The sequence below is a fragment of the Ictidomys tridecemlineatus genome, chromosome 6 (assembly GCF_052094955.1).
Source record: "Ictidomys tridecemlineatus isolate mIctTri1 chromosome 6, mIctTri1.hap1, whole genome shotgun sequence".
NCBI classification, from domain to species: domain Eukaryota; kingdom Metazoa; phylum Chordata; class Mammalia; order Rodentia; family Sciuridae; genus Ictidomys; species Ictidomys tridecemlineatus.
In genome coordinates, this window is record NC_135482.1 from 48408486 (window position 1) to 48433643 (window position 25158).

Sequence of the window (25158 nt, forward strand, 5' to 3'; positions counted from 1 at the left end):
TTTGTGAACATTTGAGTTATTTGTTATACGGTGCTACTAAGTTACAATAATGGATATCCTTTACATATATCATTATTATTAATATGTATAAAAGAGGGAACATATCTATAAGACAAATCATGGCAGTGGAATCAGAGTGTGCATGTATTTACGGTGTCAATGAGTATTCCCAGTTTTCCCTCTTTTTAGGACAGGCGTACCAGTTCATATTTCCACCTGCATTTGTATAGGAGTTTTGTTTCCTCCCAGCCTCAAAAACATGTATGTTGACTTGTAGGTTCAGCTAATTTAGAAGTAAAAACATGGCATTTCATGTGACTTTAATTTGCATTTTCTATGAATGAGATTGAACATCTTTTCTTAGTTTTAAGAGTCAGTTTTATTTCCTTTTATGTGAATCACAAGACCATTTTCTTATGGATTTTAGTTTATAGTATGTTAAAATGAAAAGTATGTAAACATCCCAGACTTGAGCAAATCTTAGCAATTGATGTCTCACCCAAACCAGTCTTTCCATGGCCTGCCAGATTCTTGGAATATGTCTACTGTGGTTAGAAAAGTGGGCAATCCTGGTCATCCTTGGGACTTCCACTTTCTTTGGGAAACGATTCTAATTAATATTGAGAGAAATAAAGAGAGAATGTGATGAAGCATTCATATTGCCAAATTAATTCATGTGGTGATTCAAGTTCCCTGATGTCATTAGCTTCGATTAAACATCATTCATGTAAAAATAATTAAGAACTAAAGCTTATTAGAGGGGTAGTGTCACTAAAAAAGATGAATAGGGCCACCATCACAGTAATTTACAAGCAGCTCTTTCTTTTGCTGTGTGGAAGAAGCAGCCAGATCTGAGATGGAGTTTCTTTAGATAATTAAATCTGAGTCATCTTGCATGCCCAACATGGAGGTAGATTTCTGAAGTTGAAAAGGAACTCCAGCTATCTACCTGTTCACTTCCCCTAGACAGACAGACACACACACCCGCTGCTTGCCAAGTTGTTCCCAAACTGTTGAGGAGAGCAGCTTGATTTCCTGTCTCCTACTACTTCCTTCTCAGGCACAGACAGAAGTCTCCAAAAACCTGTGCAACTCTAGTGAGGCCTGTGGGATTTATGCTAGTACACAGGTCATTGATTTGGTTTCTGTCCCTGCCTGGAGTGTGTGTGTGTGTGTTAGGATTTGGCCATTGCCAGAGCGGTGGTCCTCATTCTGAGATAAGCCACTGTAAATCCCAGACAGTTACTTGAGTTCCCCAAGGAACAGAAAGTTAGTGGACTGAGAGAGGGGAAGATGGTCCTGTCAGTTGGTTGCGCTTGTTTGGTTGGTTTTAAATTTCTAAAACTGGAAAGGTTCTGTGCCTCCCTTACCTTTTGTATATTTGGCTCCATAGGGCTTTCTGTCTCCATGTCTCCCCATCTTCTCCCCACCCCCTTGCTCATAGATGGAGTGAGGCAGAAAGCAAAATGAATCAGCTACATAAGGCCTGATGTACTAGGAGGGCCACTGGGCCAGGAAAAGCCATCTTCCTAAAGAGCTTCGCACTGAGACTTTCCTCACTATTTGCATATATGAGTGCATGGTCACACACATACATATATGTATACACACACATATATACACACATACTCTCACACACATATCAATCACAGAGATTTGCAGACAGGATTTCAAGGAACAGGGGCATAATTTTATAATGCATTTATCTGCAGGAGACCATAGAACCTTGCCTCTAGTACAATAAAATAAACATTTTTTTATGAATCTTATTATTATAAGTCAGTCTTTGGGGAGTTGATGTTATTTTTTTCAGTGTAAATATTTAAATATTCTATAATTTGGGTGACTTCATTTCAACATTTCCTTATTAAAAAGAATAAGAAATACTAGAAGTCCCCCAAATTTAATATGCCCAGGTGTTTTTCAGTTTCCAGGACATGTCACTTTAGAGCTTTTAGCCTTGCTGTTTCCTTCTGCCTAGAACATTATTTCCTCAATCTTTGCATAACCAGGTATTCAAGAAAGCTGCGTTATATACATCAGTATGTCCCTTAACTGAAACCACCCAGATAATGAGAGAGCACTAGGGGGATTTGGGACGATGATGGTCAGGAATGCATTCAAACTATGCAACCCACAAATACTTGCTGAATACCTACAGTATGCCAAAACACATCTACAGGATCCACAGACTCCTGATCTTGTGGAGTTTACATTCTAGTGGGGGAAACAGATGCTAAGCAGGCAAATAGACATTTCAGATAGTTGTAGGTTTTAGGAAGAAAATAAGAGTCAATAGATGTTTGGAGAGAGGGGGACAGTTTGGAAAAGGATGTTCAAGGGTGAAAAGATGACATTTTACCATGATAAGAATAACAGGAAGAGATTGCTTGTGCAAAGAAAGGCCTGGGAGAGAATAGTGTTCCAGGTAGAATGCATAGCAAGGCTAAAAGCTCTCTGGTAAGAATGACTTTGGCATATCAAAGTTGCAGAAGGAAAGCCAATTTGTGTGGAATGTAATGAATGGACAGGAGAAAGATATAAAAGAGCTGAAGAAGAATGGATAGGGGCCAGATCACTAGGCCATGGTCAGGTGGTCAGGAGTTGGCATATTATTCAAAGTATTATGGGAAGTCTCTGGGAAGGGACCTGCGGAGGAATGCAATTCTTTTTAGGTTTTAGAAGGTAACTTTGTCCTGTGCACCATATGTGGGCAGGTTTTGGGAGCTGTCTCAGTAGTGCAGGTGAGAAATGAGGGTGGTGTGGACCAAGGTGGTAGCAGTGTAGATGGTAAGAAGAGAATGGATGTGGGGATAAATAGATGTCACTGACTTACAAAGATTGAACTTAAGATTTTTCAACTTTAAGATGCACAAAAGTAATATGCTGTCAGTAGAAACCATACTTTGAATTTTGATCTTTCCCCAGGTTAGTGATATGCCATTCACTCCTCTTTCCTGATTCTGGGTAGCAGCAGGGAGCCACAGCTCCCAGTCAGCCATGTGAGCATGAGGGTGAACAGCTAAAATCTACAATGTACTGATTTGCTAAGCTATGCTGGTATCAGGCTAGGTGTTTTCAACAGGAAGTATTTTTAATTTACTATGAATTTATTAATATGTAACCCACTGAAAATTGAGGAGCCCCTGAATCCCAAGGAAGCACCTCTAGATCTTATTTATGGGCAAGAGAAGATCCAAGACAAGTCAGAGGGTCTGGGCTGAAGCAGACAGGAAATGCCCTAGGATGTGGCAGGGATGTTGGAAAAACAATTCTGTTTTAGCATGTTAAGATTAAGACACTTTCAGATATCTAAACAGAGATACCACACGGACAGGTGTATAGACTGAGTGCCGAGCTCTACAGGGAGGGCATGGCTGTAGACATAAATATGGGAATCATTAGCATTTGGCATGAAAATAGGTGAAATAATAAGGAAAGAAGAGATAAGAGGAAAGGGACAAGGACTGCAATATATCCCTGTTTACGAAAAAGGAAGAGAAGAAGTGGGGGTCACCAAAGGAAGCTGAGAAGGCGTGGTGAGTGAGGTAGAGTGACTGTGTATCCAAAGCCAAGTGGAAGGGAGATTGACTCCTGAGATGCTGCTGAAATGTCGAGAATGAAGAGATCGGGAAATATTTTAAAATAACATTAATGATGCATTTTCTGACACGGTTTCTAAAAGAACCTTCTGACTAGAGGCAGATGCTACCTATACTGCATTTTAAATGTGTGCTATTTCTATCGTTTTAAGCTCCAGGATGCAGAGCATCTTATTTTATGCTTGCACAGAACAAACCTAAATTCAATGAAAAGTAATTGCACCCTAATAGAGATTCGGGGAAAGAGAACAAATGGGTGTGCCCTGGGCAGCCTTCCAGCACATTCTCTGCCTAGCTGGGAGATGATTTATAATACCCAAGAGTGTTTGCCTTTTGCCATATTTCACTTTTTAAAATAAAATTTTATAGAACAAAATTAGGAAGTTCTTATTCTTTCATAGTTGTTTCCAAACTGGGTACAATAGTACCCTGTCCTTTGTCATCATTGATCATATAAAGCAAGGAGACTGGAGCATTCTCATTACGTAAAAGCTGTAGCTGCCTTGTTCAGTTGTTCCTCATTTTATGTAATTAATTCTGAACTGGATTGTAACATGTAGGGAACTTTTTGTGTGTGGCAGAATGCAGCTCAAGAGTTAGCTGTATAAAAAAACAATGTATTTGGAAGTACTTAATGGAATAAAAACAAGCCAGATTTGTGTAATTAGTGATAATTATGCATAAAGGACTAGGTGAGCAAATTTCTGCCTCATTTTAACTTAAACCTTTGCAAGGAGCATTAGTTTTAGGGCCACCCGGGTCCGATTAAAGTGGTAATTTAATAAATGATCTCCTAGTACCATGGAAAAGATGGCATTTGCCCACCTGATGTGTCTGGTTTAAGGAACTAACTTATGCCTCTGGGAAGATTTACCATATTATGTTTTAAATATATATTTTATGCATAATGGGTTTCTTGTGTATTGGGGGAATTACTTAAATACACTTTTAAGGAGTCATTTTTAGTCCTCTCAAAACTCATCTCTAACTCAAGTTATTGTGGACAGCAATGCTTTTGTTCTCTGCTGCTTGGGTTCTGTCTTTCCCTCATAATACAATAAAAACATGTGAAGAAGAAAATTCTGTGCTTTTAAAAGTCTCCATTTGTGTGATTCCTTATTTCTGCCAAATATGATTAATTCACATTATCATATGCCCAAAAGGTCCATGAAATCATGAGACCCAGGTTGCACAAAGAAGCCAGTATTTATTGAGTCTATGCTAAATACCAAGGTCTTTACATGCATTATTCTGGTTAACTCCCACAAGTTTAAAAAATAGATATTACCCCATTTGAGAAATGAGAAAATTTGAGGCTTAGAGGATTTACATAACTTGCTCAAAGTAAATGGAGAACAAGTTGCAAATATTTTATGACCATACAGCACTGATACTTTCCCCAATTCTGTGCTAACTCTCTACAGAAGAACCTCCATTCATATTTCAAACTGTTTGCCATGAGAACAGATTAAGATAAACTGAGAAATGCTGGGCTTCGGATTCAAGTGATAAAACACACACGTGTGTACTCCATTGATATAAACCCCAAGAAGAAAAGTTCTATATGAAAAATAAAGAACTGCTTTTTCTTGCTTATTTACAATTGGCTTATCTTTGCTGATAAATAGAAAACCACAGAAAAATAAATGTGGTTAATGTGTTTCCTCCTTATACTTACAAAATTTGTAATAGATCTGCATGATTCACAATCTAACGAGATCATTTTGTGAATGTACATCTGATCCTTAAGTATGATAGACAAAACGCACTGGACAGCTAGCTCTCAAATAACTCTAAGGGCTCATAGCATGAGCATTCAGCCTTTGCACTATACTTCATCAATTATACACAAATATGCAATGCAAGAAAGAAGCTCTAAGGTTGAAAGAAGAAAAGATAAAGGAAATGGGAAAAGATGGTTTAATTATGCAAGATGCTTGAGGCTTTCTGGTATTTCTTCACTAAATTTAACATCTTTTCAATTAAGTTTTGTAGATATTTAACAAAGGTGGCAAAGCTTTCTAATTAGTTTAACAAAGAATTTTTTGACCTAACAGATTTTTAGTTAAAATTTCTTATAATTGGAGTTTTTTTTAAAAAAAAATCCCTTTAAATCACGTCCTCAGGGGAAGATGCTGAGAGAGTAGCACCGAGGTGCTTATATATCTCAGTTTTATGATCTCTGTTTACATAGATGTGACGGTTCTCAGATAAATACACAAATGCTTTTCCTTATTTCAAGCAATGCATTCCTAATTGTCAAAGAAACAAGTATCTTCGCTCTATATTGTACCCAGACTAGCCATTATGTGTTGTTTACTCTTTCTAATAGCAAATGTTTTGTTAAGCTTGTCTTAAGCAAAATACAAGCAAATGAAGGCTGCAGTTATACACTGGAGAAAAACAAAGGCAAACTACACTTAAAATCAGTGCCCAAATTGTTCAATAGATTTCTAGCTACTTCTTTAGGCAGTGAATGTGTGCCTAATACACACTAAATTTTATTCATACCCACCCCTATAATGTCTGTTGTGTTGTGCTTCAGTTACTCTCTTTGGACCACTGAGATAAACTAATTTCTCACATAGTTCTTCTTCTACAAGCTGTGGACTTACATTGCATATATATTCATACTTGTAGGATGCCTCAAAGCTTAATTACAATTTCTCTTAAAGCATGTCTTGACATCTTGTGGCAATACTAAATATAAAATTTCAAAGTCTACTGATTACATAAATTAAATCTGGCATGCATTTTCTGAAATTTTGAAGTTCCAGGAATATTACAGAAGTTCTGTGCCATCTTGGTTCTTGCTATTGATTTTAAATTCCTGGTCACTCTCTTGCATGTATCACAAGAAGTCTCTGGGAAAAGGGTGGTGATTTCCAACTTTCTGCCCATTGTTTTTTACCCTGTAGGATAGAGAGGATGTCTTGGGGTTGAAGGATCCTTTTGGAACTCCTGTTCACATATGTACTTTTTCTTGGTAGTGCTTATAAATAGATTACTGTATCTATTAAATATGTATGTATGCATAAACTTGTATGTGTATGTGCATCTATGAGTATTTGTGTGTGTGTTTGTATTCCTTTCAGAGATTTTCAAACCGTGTTTACAATTAAAAGTACCACTGACTTACCTGTAGGTATTGTATTTTATTTTTTTAAAATAAGTTCTCTGTTTCAAAATATACTGCGGTTCAGAGTACCCTTTGAAAGCTTTGACTTTGTGATTTTAAAATGCCTTAAGGCAAATAACAGCAGATAAGACTTAAGAGAAAGTTTTGGTGTTCATAAATGAACCTCCCCTAAGGTATTATTGCTAATAGAGTTCAATATAGTTTTACATGATTACTTTCATGATTGAAGTGTCCCAAAGCAAGCGCAAAATTCAATAATGAAACTGACAAACAATGATGGAGGGAAAGATTTCTTTTATCCTAGATGTTTGTAAATGTCAGTAACTTGTTAATTGGAAAATCAGAAGCGTCTTACTGAGAGAGATGCTACAAAACCAGTTCTAAATTAAACATTCACATTTTGTGGAGTTGAATTGCATTTTCCTCATTTATCCTAATTAAGTGTAAAAGCTGAATCTTTGTTCAGGAAAGATTTAGGGAAAAAGTAGAGAAGCTGATGAAGTAGACATAACCCAAGGAGAGATAGACAAGCAAGGAATTCGTGAGGAAATTGTATGTCTGAATAACTTGTCTCAGAAACAAATCAAGATATTTTGATAATGTGTAACTATTAAATCTAGGTACCCAAGTCTTAATTTTTATTTTGCCACTGACAAATTAAGTTATAACACACCATTTAGTACAAATGAATTTCTCCCAACTATGAACTTACCAAATGGTAGCCCATAGCTTAAAATTAAAAAGATAGATAGATAGATAGATAGATAGATAGATAGATAGATAGATAGATAAGTGTCAGCATCTTCATGATGTTAGGAGGTGGAGCTGCAGGTTGGGGCAGTGTGAAACTCCATCCACAATGGTGAGATGCGAGTTTCCTGTTCTGCAGGGGCTGTTTGTCATGCAATCCTCTGTGTTGAGGCACTGTGGCCTCAACACAGAGGGAAGAATGTCTTTGGTATCAGGCAGACCTGAGGAAGAATCCCCTCTGATTCTTATTAGCTATTCAGCCTTGGACAGATTTTTAACTTCTCTAAGATTCAGTTTTCTCATCTGTCGTCATTGGAATAATATTTGTGGCCCTGACATTAAATCCCTGCTCACAATATTACAATATACTATGGAAAGTGCTATCAAAGAAATTTGCTGCTGCAGATCTCCACAGCTCGATGTCTGTCACTCAGCCTCCTCTTCTACTGGGGAGAATAGAACCAGCATCTCTTAAACAATGAGGGTTCAAGTCCTGGTGTTTTACTCAATACTGTTTTATTCGCTTTTCATAGGAAACCTATGAGATTGATACTATTTCCATTTTACAAGCTAGGAAATTGAGGCTCAGGAAGAATAAGTGACTTAGCCAAAGTTACACATGAACCATGGCATTCCATTGAAATCCTAGTGAGGTAAAAGTGGGTTTTACATTTCCCATACAAAAATTATTTCTGTCCTAACATGCTAGTAAGGTTTTGTTTGTGTAATCAGTACCTCTAACTGCAAAACCAGCATCTCTGAAGTATGGCTTTAAATAACAAAACCACAGACTCTCTGGATTCTGACAGCCATGACAAATCCTGCTTTAATCATGCATTAAAAACACATGTCATCTGTTTGATAAGCAGTCATCTGCTCTTGCTTGACCTAGCAATGAATTAATAAAGCAAAATATGTGACAATTCCAGACATGTGTGAAATATGTTATTCCCAAGGCATCCAAATGTGATTTCTGCCCTCTTCCCCCATCTGGGCAAAAAAGTATTGGTTCCAAAATAGCATGTAATGACACCACCAACCCACACTTACAATTCCAAATATGAGAATTCTCTAAAGAAAAAAAATATATGAGTTTAGAGATAGCACCTGAAGTGATCTAGGACTAGGAGAGGTGAACATTTTGAAAAGAATGGCTAGTAAATGTGTCATTGCCTTGTTTTAAAAAGCTCCCTGTGAAAGTCTTGTCTAGTAGAGTCTGGGCCGTCCACCAAATGGCTTAGTTGCATCAACCACATCTGAGTCTGAGGCTCAATTGCAGTCCCTCCTGCTCTAGGGCCTGGATGTTGTCGAGACGGGTGTGGAGAGCCAAGGGCCAGGAGCAACAGGCTTGATCTCCTCGCCCCCACAGAAGCCATCCCACCCTTGCCTTCACTGCACTGCTGCTATTGCCAGATGCAAGATCTATTCCCCACCCCTGGCTGCAGGAACACCAATGAAATGTTGAAATATTGTAAGCAGCAGGCTATGAATGTGCTGTCTAGAATACTAAAGGAGAAAAGAGTGCCCCAGTGTTTATTCATTTTAAGACGATAAACCACTTGTGGGAACCAATTTATAAATGCTCTATCAGTAGAGAATGGCTGGCACAGAGTGACAGTCAGAGAAATCCAGCCAGATTTCATCTCCTAAAGCTTGGAGCTTCTTGGCTAAAAGGCATTTTTTTCAAGGGACTTATTTATGTGCTGGGGGGGGGCAAAAAACTTAAATCTTACATTATAAATGAAACCAGGAATTCATTACAAAGAAGTGAGATCTAAAAATTGGGTGCCCGAAGTCCTTATATCGATGATATTTCGTAACACAGAATACATCCAATAGTGATAACTATGTGAAAGTATACCTCTTTTTATACACAAACACACACACACACACACACAAAGAATTATAAAAAAAAGTATGTGAATCAAATTTTGGTAAACAGCATATCATGGTGGTTAAGAATAGATTCTATGCAACTTCAAGTTTCATGGAGTCCTTGTGAGAAGGACTATGATTTTGCATGTAAAGGATTAAACTCGTGCAGGCATATAACAAGTGTTCAATAAATATTAGCTATAATTATTTACAGTATTAGTAGTATTATTGACATTAAAATCTTTTGGTTGACTGAGGTATGCTTAAACTACTTATTAAACACAAACTCAGAAGTAAGAAAAGTTCTGTAAAAAATTATTTAGATTACTTATTGAAGAAGCCAGTGACATTGATATATAATGAAAGAAACATATATTTTTAGTTATATGATTATAATCCAACCACTCACTTTTCCTTCCATTTGCTGATAACTTCTGACTTGGTCCATTTTCTCCATTTCCACAAAGTCCCATTTCTGTTTCACTGTTTTAATGAAAATAAATGCCTGGAAAAAATCTTTTTTGATTGTCCTTTGTCATCATATTGGACACACCCTTTGGATCATTGTTTCTGCAGCACTGTAAACTTCAGACATGAGGTAGGAGTTGAGAGTCACACAGAGACAACCACCTGCAGCCCTGTTTTTCAGTCAGGTCAATGACCTTGGTGACAAGGATAGCGAGGGCTCCTAACTCCAAAATGTTGCTCAAGGTTATGAATATACACTATATATGTCTCTCTTTTTATTATTCCAGAATGCTAGATATGGAGACAAATGTTCAGCTTGTTTATTGGAAACTGAATTTAAATAGGGGTAGTAATGCTTCTTTATTTCAATTTCATTTAGAAATTTGTCAGCAATAATGACTATCTAACCATTTATTTGTATTAAGCAAGTCACCTACAGATGACATTTGTTTTGGTTTATGCTGGTCAATAGAGAAACAAATCAAAAAAAGGAAAAACCATACCAAGCCACTAAACTAGGCTTTAAACTTACATTGTTATAAAATTTGATTGTGCCATTAATTATCACTGACCCTCAGAGCAACAAGTGGGAGTCTTAAAGGCTATTTTCCCAATAATCAAACCAAGGCATGCATGTTCCACCCCACAGATACCTGTGGATCACTCGGTTTTTTTTTTTAATGACATCTGGCACACTGACTCCATATTTAGACCTCCTAAAATAAACTCATCTTGTTGTATATTACTTTCTCTTGTTTTTGCATCAACCTTGACCTCATTCAAGGAACTATCATAGTGGGGATTTCTAAGTATAGAAACCTTTGCAGTAATATCATGGAAAAGAAATACTCTTGGAAAACCCTAATTTAACAAAAATTCCATTATTTTATCTGCAATTTACATAAGAAATGGAGAGGAGGAACACGTCCCAGATTAACTGGGGATGTAGCTTGGTGGTAGAGTGCTTGCCTACCATGTTTGAGGCCCTGAGTGGACACACAAACACACACACACACACACACACATACACACACACAGAGTCACAGACAAGGAGGGGGAAAAATTATTTAAATAATCTTAAACATTTATTTAGTTATATATTATATCTCTTGTTTGACCACAGTCATCTTTCCAACAAAATTCAATCTTTTGAATCCAACTTTAAATGATCTCCATGAAGAAATTTTTAATATTTTTGTTTTAAATATTTCAAGAAAATTGATGTCCTACTTAAAATTTTTTTCCAAAATTTATTTCAGGTTAAACTGTGATCAATGTATAAGAAAGTAAACTCTTACTATCATATACTTTGGTCAAAGAAATTGAGGAAAACTTAATTTATTCAAATGTCTTACTTGTATCTATAATTCCTACTACATAGCTTTACTTCTTACTACATAAAATCAAATACTGATTCTATGGTCCTTCAAGAAGGCTTAGATATGGTCAAGCCTGATAATACCCATATAAACTACATACTTCTCCGCTAATGTTTGGTGTAGTCTTTAAACATAAATATAAAATGTTATTTTAAATAGCCCATCCTAGATATCCTGAGGTTATTCTTAGTTGTCATCTGTCATTCTAATGCTAAGAATTGTTGACTCTATGAGTATTTAACAGTGTGATATACTGAGGATGTCAACTGTCATAATCTAACAGAAAAATAAAGGTTAAAGCTTATATCCCTCCCTACATACAGAGAAAGTGAAGGCTGTACTGAATTTATATTTTAAGGTGTTAAACTAGGATATGATGTGGTAATGAAATGGGCCTCCTGGGTAGAGTCCAGTCCTCTAGAATTGTTGATTCTTTGATGATGAGGCAGTTCACTACTACCATGACTCTGTTGCAACTGTCCTTGCTGGAAACATTAAGAAGCAGAGGAGTTATCATTTGTGATTCAGACACATTAGCAATAGGAATGCCAGAGGCAGGAAATGTGCAATTTCATGCTCATTACTTTCAAAGAGGATTTACAAATTAACCTGGCTAGAGATATTAGTCTTCCAAAGGCCTGCAGACATCGCCAAGCAGCGTGGTTTCCATGGACCACTTTCACAAGGTTGACCAGATATTCTGGGCCACTGCAGTTCTTTGTCTCTGTGTGCAGATCAGAGGTCAGGTTCTGTGCTGGAGATCTTCCTGGTTCCAAGATAACTGTGCAGATTCAAGGAAGTAATTCTGCATCTACAGGGAAAGAATTTAAGGAGATAATGCCAAAGAAGATTCTTACCCGCTGTTGCTGTCATAAGAAAGTATATAACTTTTCATTTTTTATTGTTCTTTACTACCTAGGAAGTAGGAACTCAATACTACTTCCTCTCTCTATCCTAAAATGTAAATTGATAAGAGATTATTATTGTAATTAATCATCTTCCCTAGAGAGTCTGACCTTAGATATATCCACCAAATTGTTGAGAGGTTTAAAATTGATCAAGAGATGGTACAATTTAGTCCAAACCATAACATTAAAAAGTTTTATTTCTATTTGAGGAAATCATTCCATATGCAACTTGATATTTGCAGTATGAGGCCTGCAGATTCTTTTGGAGTTTACTGATACTACTGGCATTCTGCCGGATCCTTTGTGGGTTGCCACTGACATAACCAGATGAGACATGAGGACAGGTGTAACCTCACTATTTGTACAATTGCTTGCTGTTGGTAATGTTTATTGGAGCAGGGTTTTCCAAACATTACTGTGCATGTGAATCACCTGGAGATTCACATTCTGATTCCATAGGTCAGTGGGGCCTGAGGTTCACATTGATGACAAGCTACCAGGTAAGATTGGCTATGGACCATATTTACAGAAGCAAAGATTTAAATAATAATGGGAGAAAATGGTTTTATAAGACAGGGAATCAGAAACAATGTGGGTGGTATAGCCGGCATTCTTTTTGGCTTTAATATTTAATTCTTGAAGTGGCTATGCAATTATGATTAGCATAATTTAGAGGATATCCTATCATTGTGAAGAAACCATTATTTGTATCTTTGGGTTTTTTAAATTTTTTTGTATTTTATGAGTTTTAATATGACAGACATAACCTTCAAAAGTAAAAACTCTTTAAGGTCCTTGGTGATTTTTAATTTTTTTCTTTCCACATTTTTATTAGTGCATTATAGTTATACATAATGATGGAATTTGTTGTTGCGTATCCATACATGCACATACTACAACAATATAATTTGGCCAATATCCCTTCCTTCCCTTCCTCCTCCCTTGCCTCTTCCCACTTCATGGTCCCTTTCCTGAATTGATCCCCCTTTTATTTTCATGAAATCACCTCTGCCTCCCCCCACACACACACACTTAGACACACCTTTCTTTTCTTTTTTCCTCTCTAGCTTCCATATTTGAGAGAAAACATAAGAAACCCTTGACCTTCTTAGTTTGGTTTATTTTGCCACTACACAGCTTTAGTTCTTACTACATAAAATCAAATACTGATTCTATGATCCTTCAAGAATGCTCAGCTATGGTCAAAACTGATAATATAAGCTACATATTTTTCCCCTAAAGTTTGGTGTATTCTTTAAATACACTTTAAATAGTAATGGTCTCAAGTTCCATCCTGGCATCTTTGTCTTTAAAATATATTTGTGCTCTATTTGGATGATTTTTTTTTTTAATGTCCAAAAGCAGAAGACCTGGTCCCTTTAAGAATATAAAGCACATCTGTGTCTGAATTATAAAATTGTAAGGAAACCTGCAGAGTCAGGATAGACATTAGAGCCATGCAGATGCAAAACAAATCACAGAAGAGGGGAGGGAAAGTAGATGGAGGGACAGAGGGAAAACGCTTATCTTAATGGGAGAGGGATCCTCATGGAGCAGCACCAGGTCTCTGTCTCTGTCATTAAACTCAGATAAGTTGCATTCCCTTCTGGTTCAAACCCAGCTGTGTGGACTACTTTACCAGGTTAGGAAAGGAGATGAAATTAACTCATTACTTAGGATAAGCTGTCAGCTATTAATCGTGTTGCAGCCTTGACATGCCAAAGCCATATTGCCACAGCCTGCATAGGAGCTAGAGCCTTCTGACTGTAGAAGGGTCCAGAACGTAACTTCTGCTTGGCCCTAGAAACATAGGATTATTTTAATCCGGAGGGGAAAATCATTTAGGTTTGAAAAGGAGTACTAGATTATATCTTTGTGTTTACCTTTATGTGGGGCACTGTGGTCATAGTTACACATCATTTTAATAAGGAAAAGAAAAAAGACATAACTCATTTCTGTTAAAACCCTTTGACAGCTATCCTTCAGGAAATATTGCATAAATTGTAGAATGTATCATCAAATCATCAAGGCAGCAAAATGAACTGGAGGGTGAGGGTCCAAGAGAGAGAAGCAGCCACAATATGTTCATGCTGAACTGGGATAAGATGCTCTGAGGACCAGAATTCAGAAAAGAACAAGGTTCCCACCAATGCAAAATTTTTGTATTAGCTGAAAGCTCAAAATGTTGTCTTGCTTCTTGATTTTTCTGATTGTAAAATTCTGGATGGGTCATTGTGGTGAAGCCCCCTCTCTCTTCCCATGCCCCACCTCCACCAAGGCCTAAGCCCATGCTCAGCCTCCCTCAGGAGAATCAAACACCATGTCTCATTCTCACACCTAGCAGGTAATAAGATTCTGCAATCAGCACTCCCCTGAAAATTTCATTACCTTTTAACCATTTTGATTCTTAGTTTGCACACAGTAGGCACTAACATTTGTGGAAGGCAATTGAATTCAAGGGACAGATTATTTCCTTCCCAATGGACTTTGTTTTGTTCCCTTATGGAAGAGAGTTTTCTTGTGTGTTCGTAATGACATGAGCACTGCGTCATGAGCTGCCTGTCTCCCTATTGCTGGAAAATGGTCCTAATGTTTAAGTGCACAAAATGTCTCTCTCTTTTTTTTTTTCTAATCAAGAAGTTAAGGGATCTGCTGGCTTAGCAGGTGCCTCAATTTTGCATAATTAGTTGCTAAGAATTGTTTAGCAGAGGCTGATTAGTCTCAGCCAAAGGAAATTGAATTTTTTTTTCTTCAACAAAACACTGAACACAGCCATAGATCTCTGAAACCATAGTCATATCTGCTCTTCCGGAGAAGCCCAGACCCTGGGGATGGGAGAGGCAGGAGATGGAGAGACAAACATCAGTCTGGTTATATGTGGATACTGTTTGATGCCAGGCAACCATTGCAGGATACAAGAGTGTGAGGGGACCTGAGCCCCTTGGAGACGTGTTTCTTCCAGGTCCAAAATTTGTCTGTGATGCAGAGTAGAGTCTTCCTCTGTGGGCACCTGCTGTTTATTTTTCAAGTTTGTAAACACCAGCTTCACTTACAATATATACTCAAATTAAATGACCTGTGTTTGCCTTTCCTGTGTTTAGCACATGAGGACACTGGCCAAATTGAGGTATATGAGAGGGACAGATGGTTCGCCCCATTGTTCTTCCGTTTAAAGTGTATGCTTGACTAAACCCTTTCTGAGCCTCTGTCACCATGTCAATTGTCCCTGTTAATGGAGGGCATATTCCCTGGTGTCATGGGATGTCTCTGCAAAAGGACCCATGTTTTTCCTTGTTATTACCAATATTCAAGCCCCTCTGAAAGTGGGAGGCCATCGTATGTGACAGCGATTATCTAGCCGCTAAGATTTCATTAGAAAAGGCTGGCAGTCCTGATGCCCTGAGATGCCCTTTATGGTTACTGGAAGCATTCATTTCAGGGAGCAGCAGCTCACTAGCTCTGTGTCTCCTTTGCTCCCACGGCAACTTGCAGGAAAGATCTACCATGGAAGTCAAGCCTGAGAGTTTTATATGAAAATCACAAATTATTCTGTTGAATTATATTAAAGGTTCTTTGAGAAATCTTTCTGTTATGATTTGGATAGGAGGTGTCCCCTGAAAACTCATGTATGAGACAATGCAGGAATGTTCAGAGGTAAAATGATTCGATTATTAGAAGTGCAACCTAATCAGTAAAGTGATTCATTTGATGGATTAATGATTTTTAATGGATTAATGGGTGGTAACTATAGGCAAGTGGGTGTGGCTGGAAGAAGTAGGTCACTGAGGGATGTGTTGATGGGGATTACAATATCCCTGCTTCCTTGCACTCAAGATTTCTCTGCTTCCTGGTTGTCATGAGCTGAGCTGCTTTCCTCTGTCACACCCTTCCAGCAGATGTTCTGCCTCACCTTGGGCCCAGAGCAATGGAGTCCAGACAACTATGGAGTGAACCTCTGAAACTGTGAACCAAAATCAACTTTTCATCCTCTAAGTTGTAATCAGACCTTCAGGTCTTTTGGTCACAGTGACGAAAGCTGACTAAAACACTTTCTATAATCAGAATAAAAATGAAAGGAAATATATTTTAATATTAGTTTTATTAAGAGTCACAGATTTTTAACCTACAGTAAGTCAATACTTAATAACTGTTGGGTGGTGATGTGACTTTATAAGGAATAGGTTATAAGACAAAATCATAGATGGGAGGAAGCATAGCTCACATATTTCAGGCTACTTGTTTATAATAAATGTTCTTGTTTGAAAATTAAATATAATTCATTCATCCACCAGCAAATATTTAATGAATGCTTACTATATGCCAGGTCCTATTTTTTTATACCTTTGCTTTATTTACTTAGTTTTTTTTTTTTTAATGTGGTGCTGAGGATCAAACCCAGTACCTCACATGTGCAAGGCAGGTGCTCTACCACTGAGCAACAACCCCAGCCCCTGTGACAGGTGCTATTCTAAACATGTTATCTATTCATTGATTCCTTTCCTTATTTGACCTAATTTTTTATTCATTCATATATCTGGATGGAACTCCAAATTCTAGTTGGTGCCTCCCTCATAAACAAAGAAAAAGTATTAACATCTATATTATAATTCGATGACTCTTAGTAAAGCCAATGCTGAAGAGCAATGAATTGAATTGGTATTTCTTTTAAATATTTATCTTTAAAAGAGTGAACTTGAGAGTATTAAGTATTATGCACTTTAGGCAGGAAGGGGAAAGGATATTTATTCACATGCATGAAGAATTGACTACAGTGGCACATTTCAAAGGTTTTGCCACAGGAATTACACCATGCAAGGTCTTGCTGGTATGACAGGTCTAGTCACTTCCTTGTGTGATACAGCAACATGTGAGCCAATGTCCTAAGAAACCACCTTTTCTCTCCAAGAGGAAATTAGATAAAGAAGAAAGAAGATGAGAATGAAGGTAGATAGTCTAGATTCACTTTAAATATGTGTCCTTCTTTAAACTTATCTCTCTGGGCCCCACACCTTACCACAAAATGAAAGAGTAGTTTAGATGGTCTCTTTATAAGTATATGACTTTAGTATGTATCTACAAATCCACTCAAGGACACATGGAAAGACCATGATAGAAACCTCCATAGCTTTCCATGATTCATGCAGAGGATTAAAAATACTCCCTGGACATTTCTCTCCTTTGGAATCCTATTATGGAGCCAAAAGCCATTGACTCATTCAGCATCCTACTCCATTTCTATTTGACTGGCTAAGATAATCAAAACCTGACTTTTAGTAAATCAATGAAAAGAGTGGAAATCCATTCTATGATGAACAACTTTTTATAAAAGGGCCATGTTGCCTTTTCTATGTTTAAAATAAAAAAAATAGGGGCTGGGAATGTGGCTCAAGCAGTAATGTGCTCACCTGGCATGCACAGGGCGCTGGGTTCCTCAGCACCACATAAAAATAAAAATGTTGTGTCCACCGAAAACCGAAAAATAAAAATATTAAAAAATTCTCTCTCTCTAACTAAATAAATATATGTGTGTGTGTGTGTGTGTGTGTGTGTGTGCCAAGTTCTCTGAAAACCAAGGGTTACCTTGCACCATGCTTCTCTGTTGCTATGGTCTCCTTAACTCTACTGAGAAATGCTGCAAGCTTCCCCCTCACACACACTTCCATTAAGAACTATTGCTTTCAACCTGGTTCACTTTGGCAAGCTACTCTTAGATAATATCGAACTTGCTTCATTCTGGTCTTTTGACCAAGACAACTTTTGGCTTCTAGATACTTATTTACTTTTGCCTGTGCTCAGGAAGGACACTGGATGCTGGGCCTGGAGGAGGGGTGGGGGATGGTGATGTAGATGCTGGCCAGGTGGCCATCTATAATTCAGTTTCAACCTTTTAAGGATGTGCATAACTAGACTATTTCAGCTCTAAATCAAGGAAATTGCTTTCAAATATAAATGAGAAAACCATTTTACCAGGGTTGACTACATCCGTAATGCAAGCTGGGTAAATTTCTAAAGGAATGTTTCCTTAAAATAAGAGCATCAAGTACAGATAATTTTAGAGTCTCCCGGGCAAATCTCTTACTGCCCTTTAAGAAAATTCAACACTAGATTCAAACTAAGACTTTAATGGGCAGTAACCTTGACAAATTGAAAACTGAGGAAAGCCTTTAAATTTCTGAGATGCCACCTCTAAACCTGGTTGTTGTGATCTGTATCACTTTGCTCAGAGCTCTGTACTTTTAAAAACCACACACTTTCAAAGTTTTAGATAATGAAAGAAAATACATTTTTAAAGCAGTCTTATGAAGAATTAAGATTTTTACAGAGTCTGTTTTTACAGGTGCTATATATTGCTTGGCTATTAAATCGACACCGTGAGAAAAAGCACTAAAATTCCCAGGTGTCAATGATGGGCAAAGGGAGACTTTGTAATCTAATGCTTAGGTTTTGTTCTGTGGTTTTTGATTATGCTCTAAATTGTGTTTGGAAAGAAAAGAGTCAGAGATCTGCCTAAGATGCTACTTTAAAAGCAACCGTGAGCTGGGTACAGTGGCACACACCTATAATCCCAGCGGCTCAAGAGACTGAGACAGGAGTATCGCAAGTTCAAAGCCAGCCTCAGCAACTTATTGAGGCCCTAAGCAACTCAGCAAGACCCTGTTTCTAAATAAATTATAAAAAGAGGGCTGGGGATGTGGCTCAGTGGTAAAACGCCTCTGGGTTCAATCCCCAGTACCAAAACAAAACAAACAAACAAAAAAAAAAACGATCATGAAGCAGTTAATTGCTTTAGTATCTGAAAGCTGGTAGGTTTTTTGTAGTTGGAAGAATGTAAGAAATTGGGCAACAAATGGAATATAAACATGAAAGAGTGTGCCTGTCATTTTTTAAGTTAATTGCAGTTTACAGCAGTGTTAATCTTTATTTTTTGCCATTATTTCTAAAGACCTTGTTAGTTTTATGAAGAAATCATGAATCATTTCAACCAGAAGAATACCCTAGAGAGGAAATTAATTCCTCACCTTTGAAACACAAGCCACCTACCTGGGAGAATTCATTTTCTTAGATGATACAACTTTGTTTCTGGATTAAATATTCCTTGTGTTTAATAGTTTGTCATATGCAACACATTTTGTAAAATTCCTTAATGATTTGTTTACACAACAACAAACATCACAGTGTGGCCAGGGTGGCACTTGGGTCATTTAGCTGGACTAAATATTCTAAGCAATTACTTTACATTATATTTACTAAGCCATATACATCCTATTCTTGAAACTGAAGATTTTTTACTCTGACATCTCTTTACTTGATATAAATGCCTCCACAGAAGCTAGGAAGAATCATTCCTTCCTATATTTTAACCCTAATATTTGCCATCCTAGATCACTCTTCTGTATTCCAAGTCAGAGCAAATCCTAAAACAATCACTGTACTTATAATTTTATCGACCCATTTCCTCTACGATCTTGTCACTTAGTGTATTAATCATTCAGCTTCTTGCCTAACTCCCACTACACTGAACTTCAGACCTTCTGTCTTTTCAGTTGCTCTTTTTATTGCTCTGCAGGTTGTTTTCATCTCTTTCTAAAAGAAGGCCAGTCAGCATATTGCAACGTCCGTCTTCTTCTTCCACACCATGGTTCTGCCCTGTTTCCAGACCGGCTTCTCTGGTCTCACCTCTGAATGACCCTATTCCTCTGCTTTACCCTGGTTGCCAATTCACTCTGCCAGGAATAACCTACTAACTCTTTCTTTATTCTCCTGCGATACTAATGCTCTGTCATCCGCTTATCTGAAATATTGCATTTCTTTTCATTTCCTTTGTTCTTCTACCTGATTTATTCTTAGTGCCCATTGAGCCATTTTATTCCTTCTTTGTCCTCCAGCCATACATATTCACTGATATTTATTTATCAATGAATGTAGGTGACAGGCAAATAATTTATATACCACATTTGCATTCTGACAATTTTTTAAATGTCTTCATGTGCATTTATAGCTTTTGAACCTCACAATCCTGTGGTAAATGAAAAATTTACCCTCTTTTACAGGGGAAGAAGCTGATGTCCAAGACATTTTTCAGAGCTTGTCCCACTGTTCACCCAAATTCAGGACTCAGGTCTATCAACTCTTTCTACTGTGCCTTGTCACCTCTCTCTGGCAGAAGGATTGCAATCCATGAAAGATCTTCACTGCGCCAGAAACCTGATGGAAATTAACCAAACCCTTCATTGTACCTTTGCAGATGAGAGTCCCTACACTAAATCCGCCAGCCAGACAAAGCCGCCTGATGGAGCATTGGCTGTGAGGAGACAGAGCATACCAGGTTAGACAAGACTATTGGATTTTTCAGCTGTTTTACCTACTTTTGAATCCTGTTATTTGGTGATCCTAAATAATTCTAACCTGGTACCAAAAAAAAAAAAATCATGTTATTTCATAGTGTGTAGACTCCATTCTACACAACTTGTTCAAACAGTAGTCAGAAGCTAGACTTTGGAAAAACTTGCCAACTTGTGAAAATCTATTTTATAATCCATCATAGCAAAAATCCTTTGTGAAATGACTTGAATTTATTTCGACTCTCACTCATTTACTCACTCTCACCTCTGTTTTCAGCCGGATGACTTTCACAGCAGCATCCATCTCTTTACTGAGACACCTGGCAGGAAAAGGGGGATGGAAAATGCAGTAGCAGATCATGCATGCTGAATAAAACAGTCACTCCTTTCTTCTCATCTCTTTGAACCTGAATTTGCTTCCCCTGAGCAGCTCTTGTAAAATTCTGGGACTTTGCTTTCCCAGGAAGGTGTGATTAAGATTCTTCTAATGCCGTGAGAGTCGCCTGTGTTTTTCCAGCACAACAATGTCTCTAGCCTATAACTTCAGTGTTTTTGAAGCTTTGATTTTAAAAAAAATGACACAAAAGCATGCAAGTTCTCAAAAGGGAAAGGAAATTCAAAATATTATTCAAACTTTATCTCTACTGGATAATTCATGGAAAACCCCCTTAGAAAAGCAACTGTGTACTTAAGAGCAGAGTTTAAAGCATTAATACATCTAAATATGTATCAAAAATAATGCATTTGTGCATTTGATGTAAACAAATTGAGTACAGCTAAACCTCAGCTCTAGGATTTTCAAGTAGCAGTGTTTCCTGCATTAAGTTGAATGGGCCTACAAATCTGTCAATGAAAAGGAGATATTTCCATTTGAATAAAAAGCAGGATGGGCCCACTTTCTGAGCAACTTTGTTCATGATTATTATTTAGTTTTATAATTTTTAGATGTGGTTATTTTACTCTGATTCTGAAGGCTTAGATTTATTATGAAAGTACATGGCTTATAAGGAGACACGAATATGTTATAGATCCTTGTTGCTTTGAAGATTCTAAAGCAATTTGAATTCTGTAATTAGATGGCATCACCCGGTGAGATTTCTTCTATTTCTTCCTATAAAATAGCATTCTTAGTGCTGGTCACGTTTAGGAAAAAAAAAAAAAGAAGAAGAAAAAAAAAAAAACTATTGCAGTCAGCTATGGGCTCTGTTCTCTGCTTTCTCCTTGTCAGCAGTAAGATAGTATTCAGCATTTGAAGGTCAGGAATGTCAGTTTTCTATCAATTCCTTCCTGTATTCATCTGGTGGGCAGACACAAGAGACTTTTCCCACCGTCCTTACTACTTTAGGTGATATTAAACAGACCCACCAAATATTATTAATGTTTTCCTTTTAAAGGTTTTCTAGTGTTACATACTAAATTGTAACACATGTTTTGAGAGGTGTACTTTGTCTTAAAATCAATTAGTAGTCTTCCAACTTACATGTTAGACAAACTGGTTGATCATAACTTTTAATTTATAACCTGCCAGTGATTCTTCGTTATAGGATTTTATCTTTTATTCCTCTATGTGTCAGATTTAAAAGTCACTGTAATCATAAACATTTTTGTAAGCTTCATAGGTTATTCTCATGGAGTTCAGCCAAGGAAAAAGACCCTTTTTGTCCGTCACTTGTCACGAAGAAGCCAAAGGGGTCAGGAGTCTTCAAAATCTTCTCAGTTGTTTAAAACAGCACCCCCACCTCCACCACCAAAGACCTCATCAGCCAAAAAGCTAAGAAACTAAAGTGGTTAATAGCTGATCATACTCACTATTATCTGAAGGGAAAAAAAATAATGAACTTCTTGGAAACTGCTTCATGACTGACTAAAGACTCTTGGAATTCTAATCCTTAGTTTGCTGTCTTACTTTAAAGTACCTATAAAGTCTTGCTCTGGCCAAAAGCTAGGAGAGTGAAGAAATGCACAGAGGGGAAAGCCAGGTAAACACATACTCTAAGACTTGCTGGAGCTTTGGTGAACAATTCTAAAGTGGTCAGATAGCCTACGTTGGACCACATAGAGCTGGAAGAGCTAGATAAGAGTTTACAGCTTTTCTTTCTCCTGCTCATCTCCCAGTCTTACGTCCCTCAAGGGGTTATTGCCACCCTGGGAGCAAGGGAAGATGCATTTAGAGAAAAGTCAACCAAGGAAAAGAAAGCCTAAAGGTGACCGTGGCTCATCTACCAGCCCCTGGTCTTCTCAGTGCAGAGGTATCTCTCCTGAGGCAGATACAGCCCCAGGGCCATTTAACTCCCCTAGCTACTGGGAAGTAAGCCAACCCAGGAGGCCAATACCTCCGAGGAGCATGGCTTTATCCCATGACTCCCCCAGAGCTCCTCTCCCAGTGATTCAGTGTTGGTGGTTGAATTTTCTATTCCTATTAGCACTTCCATTGATAAATGGGGTGGGGGTATGATGGAGGAAGAGTACACAGTAGCAGAAGGGATCCTAAGCCTGTATGTCCAAGTTGTGTGGCAGTTCAGCTGTTATTTTAAATTCACTCTATAAAGGTAGATCCGGTGCTTCCCAGAAGAAATGTTCATATATGTGTTTATATATAAAATAAATGTTTATATATTTCTTAACACAGGCTCCACTATTTTCGTGGCATAATAGGCAGTAACTTTTAACGATGCCAGATAGGTAACCTTGAATTTTAACAGAAGGATAATTTGCTTTTCATTCATATCAAACTTCAGTACCACTCTCCAAATTCAAAATTACCACCACAATTATTTTATAATCACAAGTCAAATATGTATCTTTCATTAAATGCCAGTTCTAATTGTAAATCCTTTCATCTCCCTCCTTTTCTCTTCCCAAAAAAAAGGGAATGAATTAAACATCTTTTAGGAGCAAAATACATTTGCTTTGGATAAAGGGGAAATGCATTATTAATGTTATTTGGGAATTTGTCATTTTAATCATGTCTCTTATGGCAAAATATGTAAAAATAAAAAGATGTATTAGTCTTTCATAAGCTTTTGTAACATTTTTAACAATTATAGTTAAAAAAATGACATGAGTTTCCCTATGATGCTAAGGTTCTAACTTAAATTGGAAACAACATTCTGTTTAAAATGTAAAGGAAGTTTATTTGCACTCTTATTTCGGCCCCTTTTTTGAACAGTATGATGAATTCCAATGATATTTTGAACAGATTTTATGGCAGATCTATCTACATTAAAAGGAATCTGTTGTTCTGATATTTCTTAATTTGACAAATTACTGGTGAGTTGAAGCGCGACTATGTAAGGGTGTGTCCAAATTATTAGAAGAAATTTGTACAGACTCTGGATTTGACAGATTTTTTAAAAATAATTTCTGATTTTACCCCCTTACAGATGAGGTCTCTAGCTGAGTGTGGTGGCACACGCTTGTAATCCCAGCAGCTTGGGAGGCTGAGGCAGGAGGATCACGAGTTCAAAGCCAGCCTCAGCAAAAGCGAGGTACTAAGAAACTCAGTGAGACCCTGTCTCTAAATAAAATACAAAAAAAACAGGGCTGGGGATGTGGCTCAGTGGTCAAGTGTCCCTGAGTTCAATCCCTGGTACCCAAAGGAAAAAAAATGATGATGTATTTAATCATGTTTGTCTAGTCTTTGTAAACAGAAAAGACAAGATACTACCCAAAGCTTAGAGTCAGGATATTATTTGACTTGCCTCCTCTTTCTACATAGGATATCTTTCTTTGATTGCTAGTCTTGAAAAATAATCCTAAATCCATTGACAAATACAGGGTGATATCGATCACTTGTATCTATCACATTTCCAAAGTTAGATGCACCTAGGAAAAGTATCTTAAATCTGCATCCAAACTGAGATCATAAACATTTACACAGGATTTTTTCCTCTTCTTAAAATATTATAAAAGATATTTATTAATTTGATCATGATAGAATGACATTGATATTAGTCTTTCTTAGCTGTCACGTTAGGTACTTGGGGATAAGTGAAAATATGGAGCTGAGTTTTAAATGCCCAGAAACCCAAAATATATACAGTCAAGTTGTTTAGAATGCATCCAGAAAGGGTCAACACCTATTAAAAAATGCAAGTCTGGAAAATTATACCACACTCTTGACATCACACAAATTAAAAGAGTAGACAAGAATTTTGAAGGTTCTGCCCTCTCTGTTCAGCCTTTTCCTATCTTTATTATGCACACAATTTGATGCTTCATCAGTCTAAATTCTCATTATTATAGCATATCTCTAGTGTGACTTTTAGACTAGGATTTTATAGCTAGATCCCTGTCCAGGTATATGAAGGACATTCACTCTAAATTTTGTGCCCAGTTCTACTTCATCTATTTAGTTCTACCATTGATCCTAAGAAATGAATGAGTCTCACGGATGGGAGTCCAAAGTCTATTGAACCCACCAAATATGAAATATCATACAAAAAAAATGGAGCTATAGATGCTGTCCAAAGTCACCAAGTCAAGGCTGTGCTGTTAGTGAGACATGACCAGCATCAGGAAATACCAAGCAACCAAGCATCTTTGCCATGCTGTCAAGCTTCCCTGCATCCTCATAAGCATCCAGGGGTAAGAGGAGCATAAATATGCACTTACCAAAGCCCCTCACTGACAACATGATAAAACTTCAAAATAAAATTAGGATATTTGAAAAATTAGCTAAATTATCTCACTTCT

The 25158-nt window shown here is 37.3% G+C and overlaps 1 protein-coding gene across 21 annotated transcripts in view; it reads left to right on the forward strand.

Moving 5' to 3' along the window:
- Grip1 (glutamate receptor interacting protein 1) overlaps positions 1 to 25158 on the forward strand; it is a 666343-nt gene that overhangs the window by 479571 nt on the left and 161614 nt on the right. For 18 of the 21 annotated variants that reach the window (XM_078053199.1, XM_078053198.1, XM_040280352.2 and 15 more), the window contains one exon: positions 20367 to 20447. The exons of the other annotated variants lie outside the window; for them this stretch is intronic. Coding sequence is in view for 16 of the 18 variants with exons in the window: in XM_040280352.2 (XP_040136286.2) it covers positions 20367 to 20447 (81 nt within the window). In the remaining 2 variants the exon portion in view is untranslated. The remainder of the gene's footprint in view (positions 1 to 20366; positions 20448 to 25158) is intronic. 21 annotated transcript variants of the gene reach the window in all.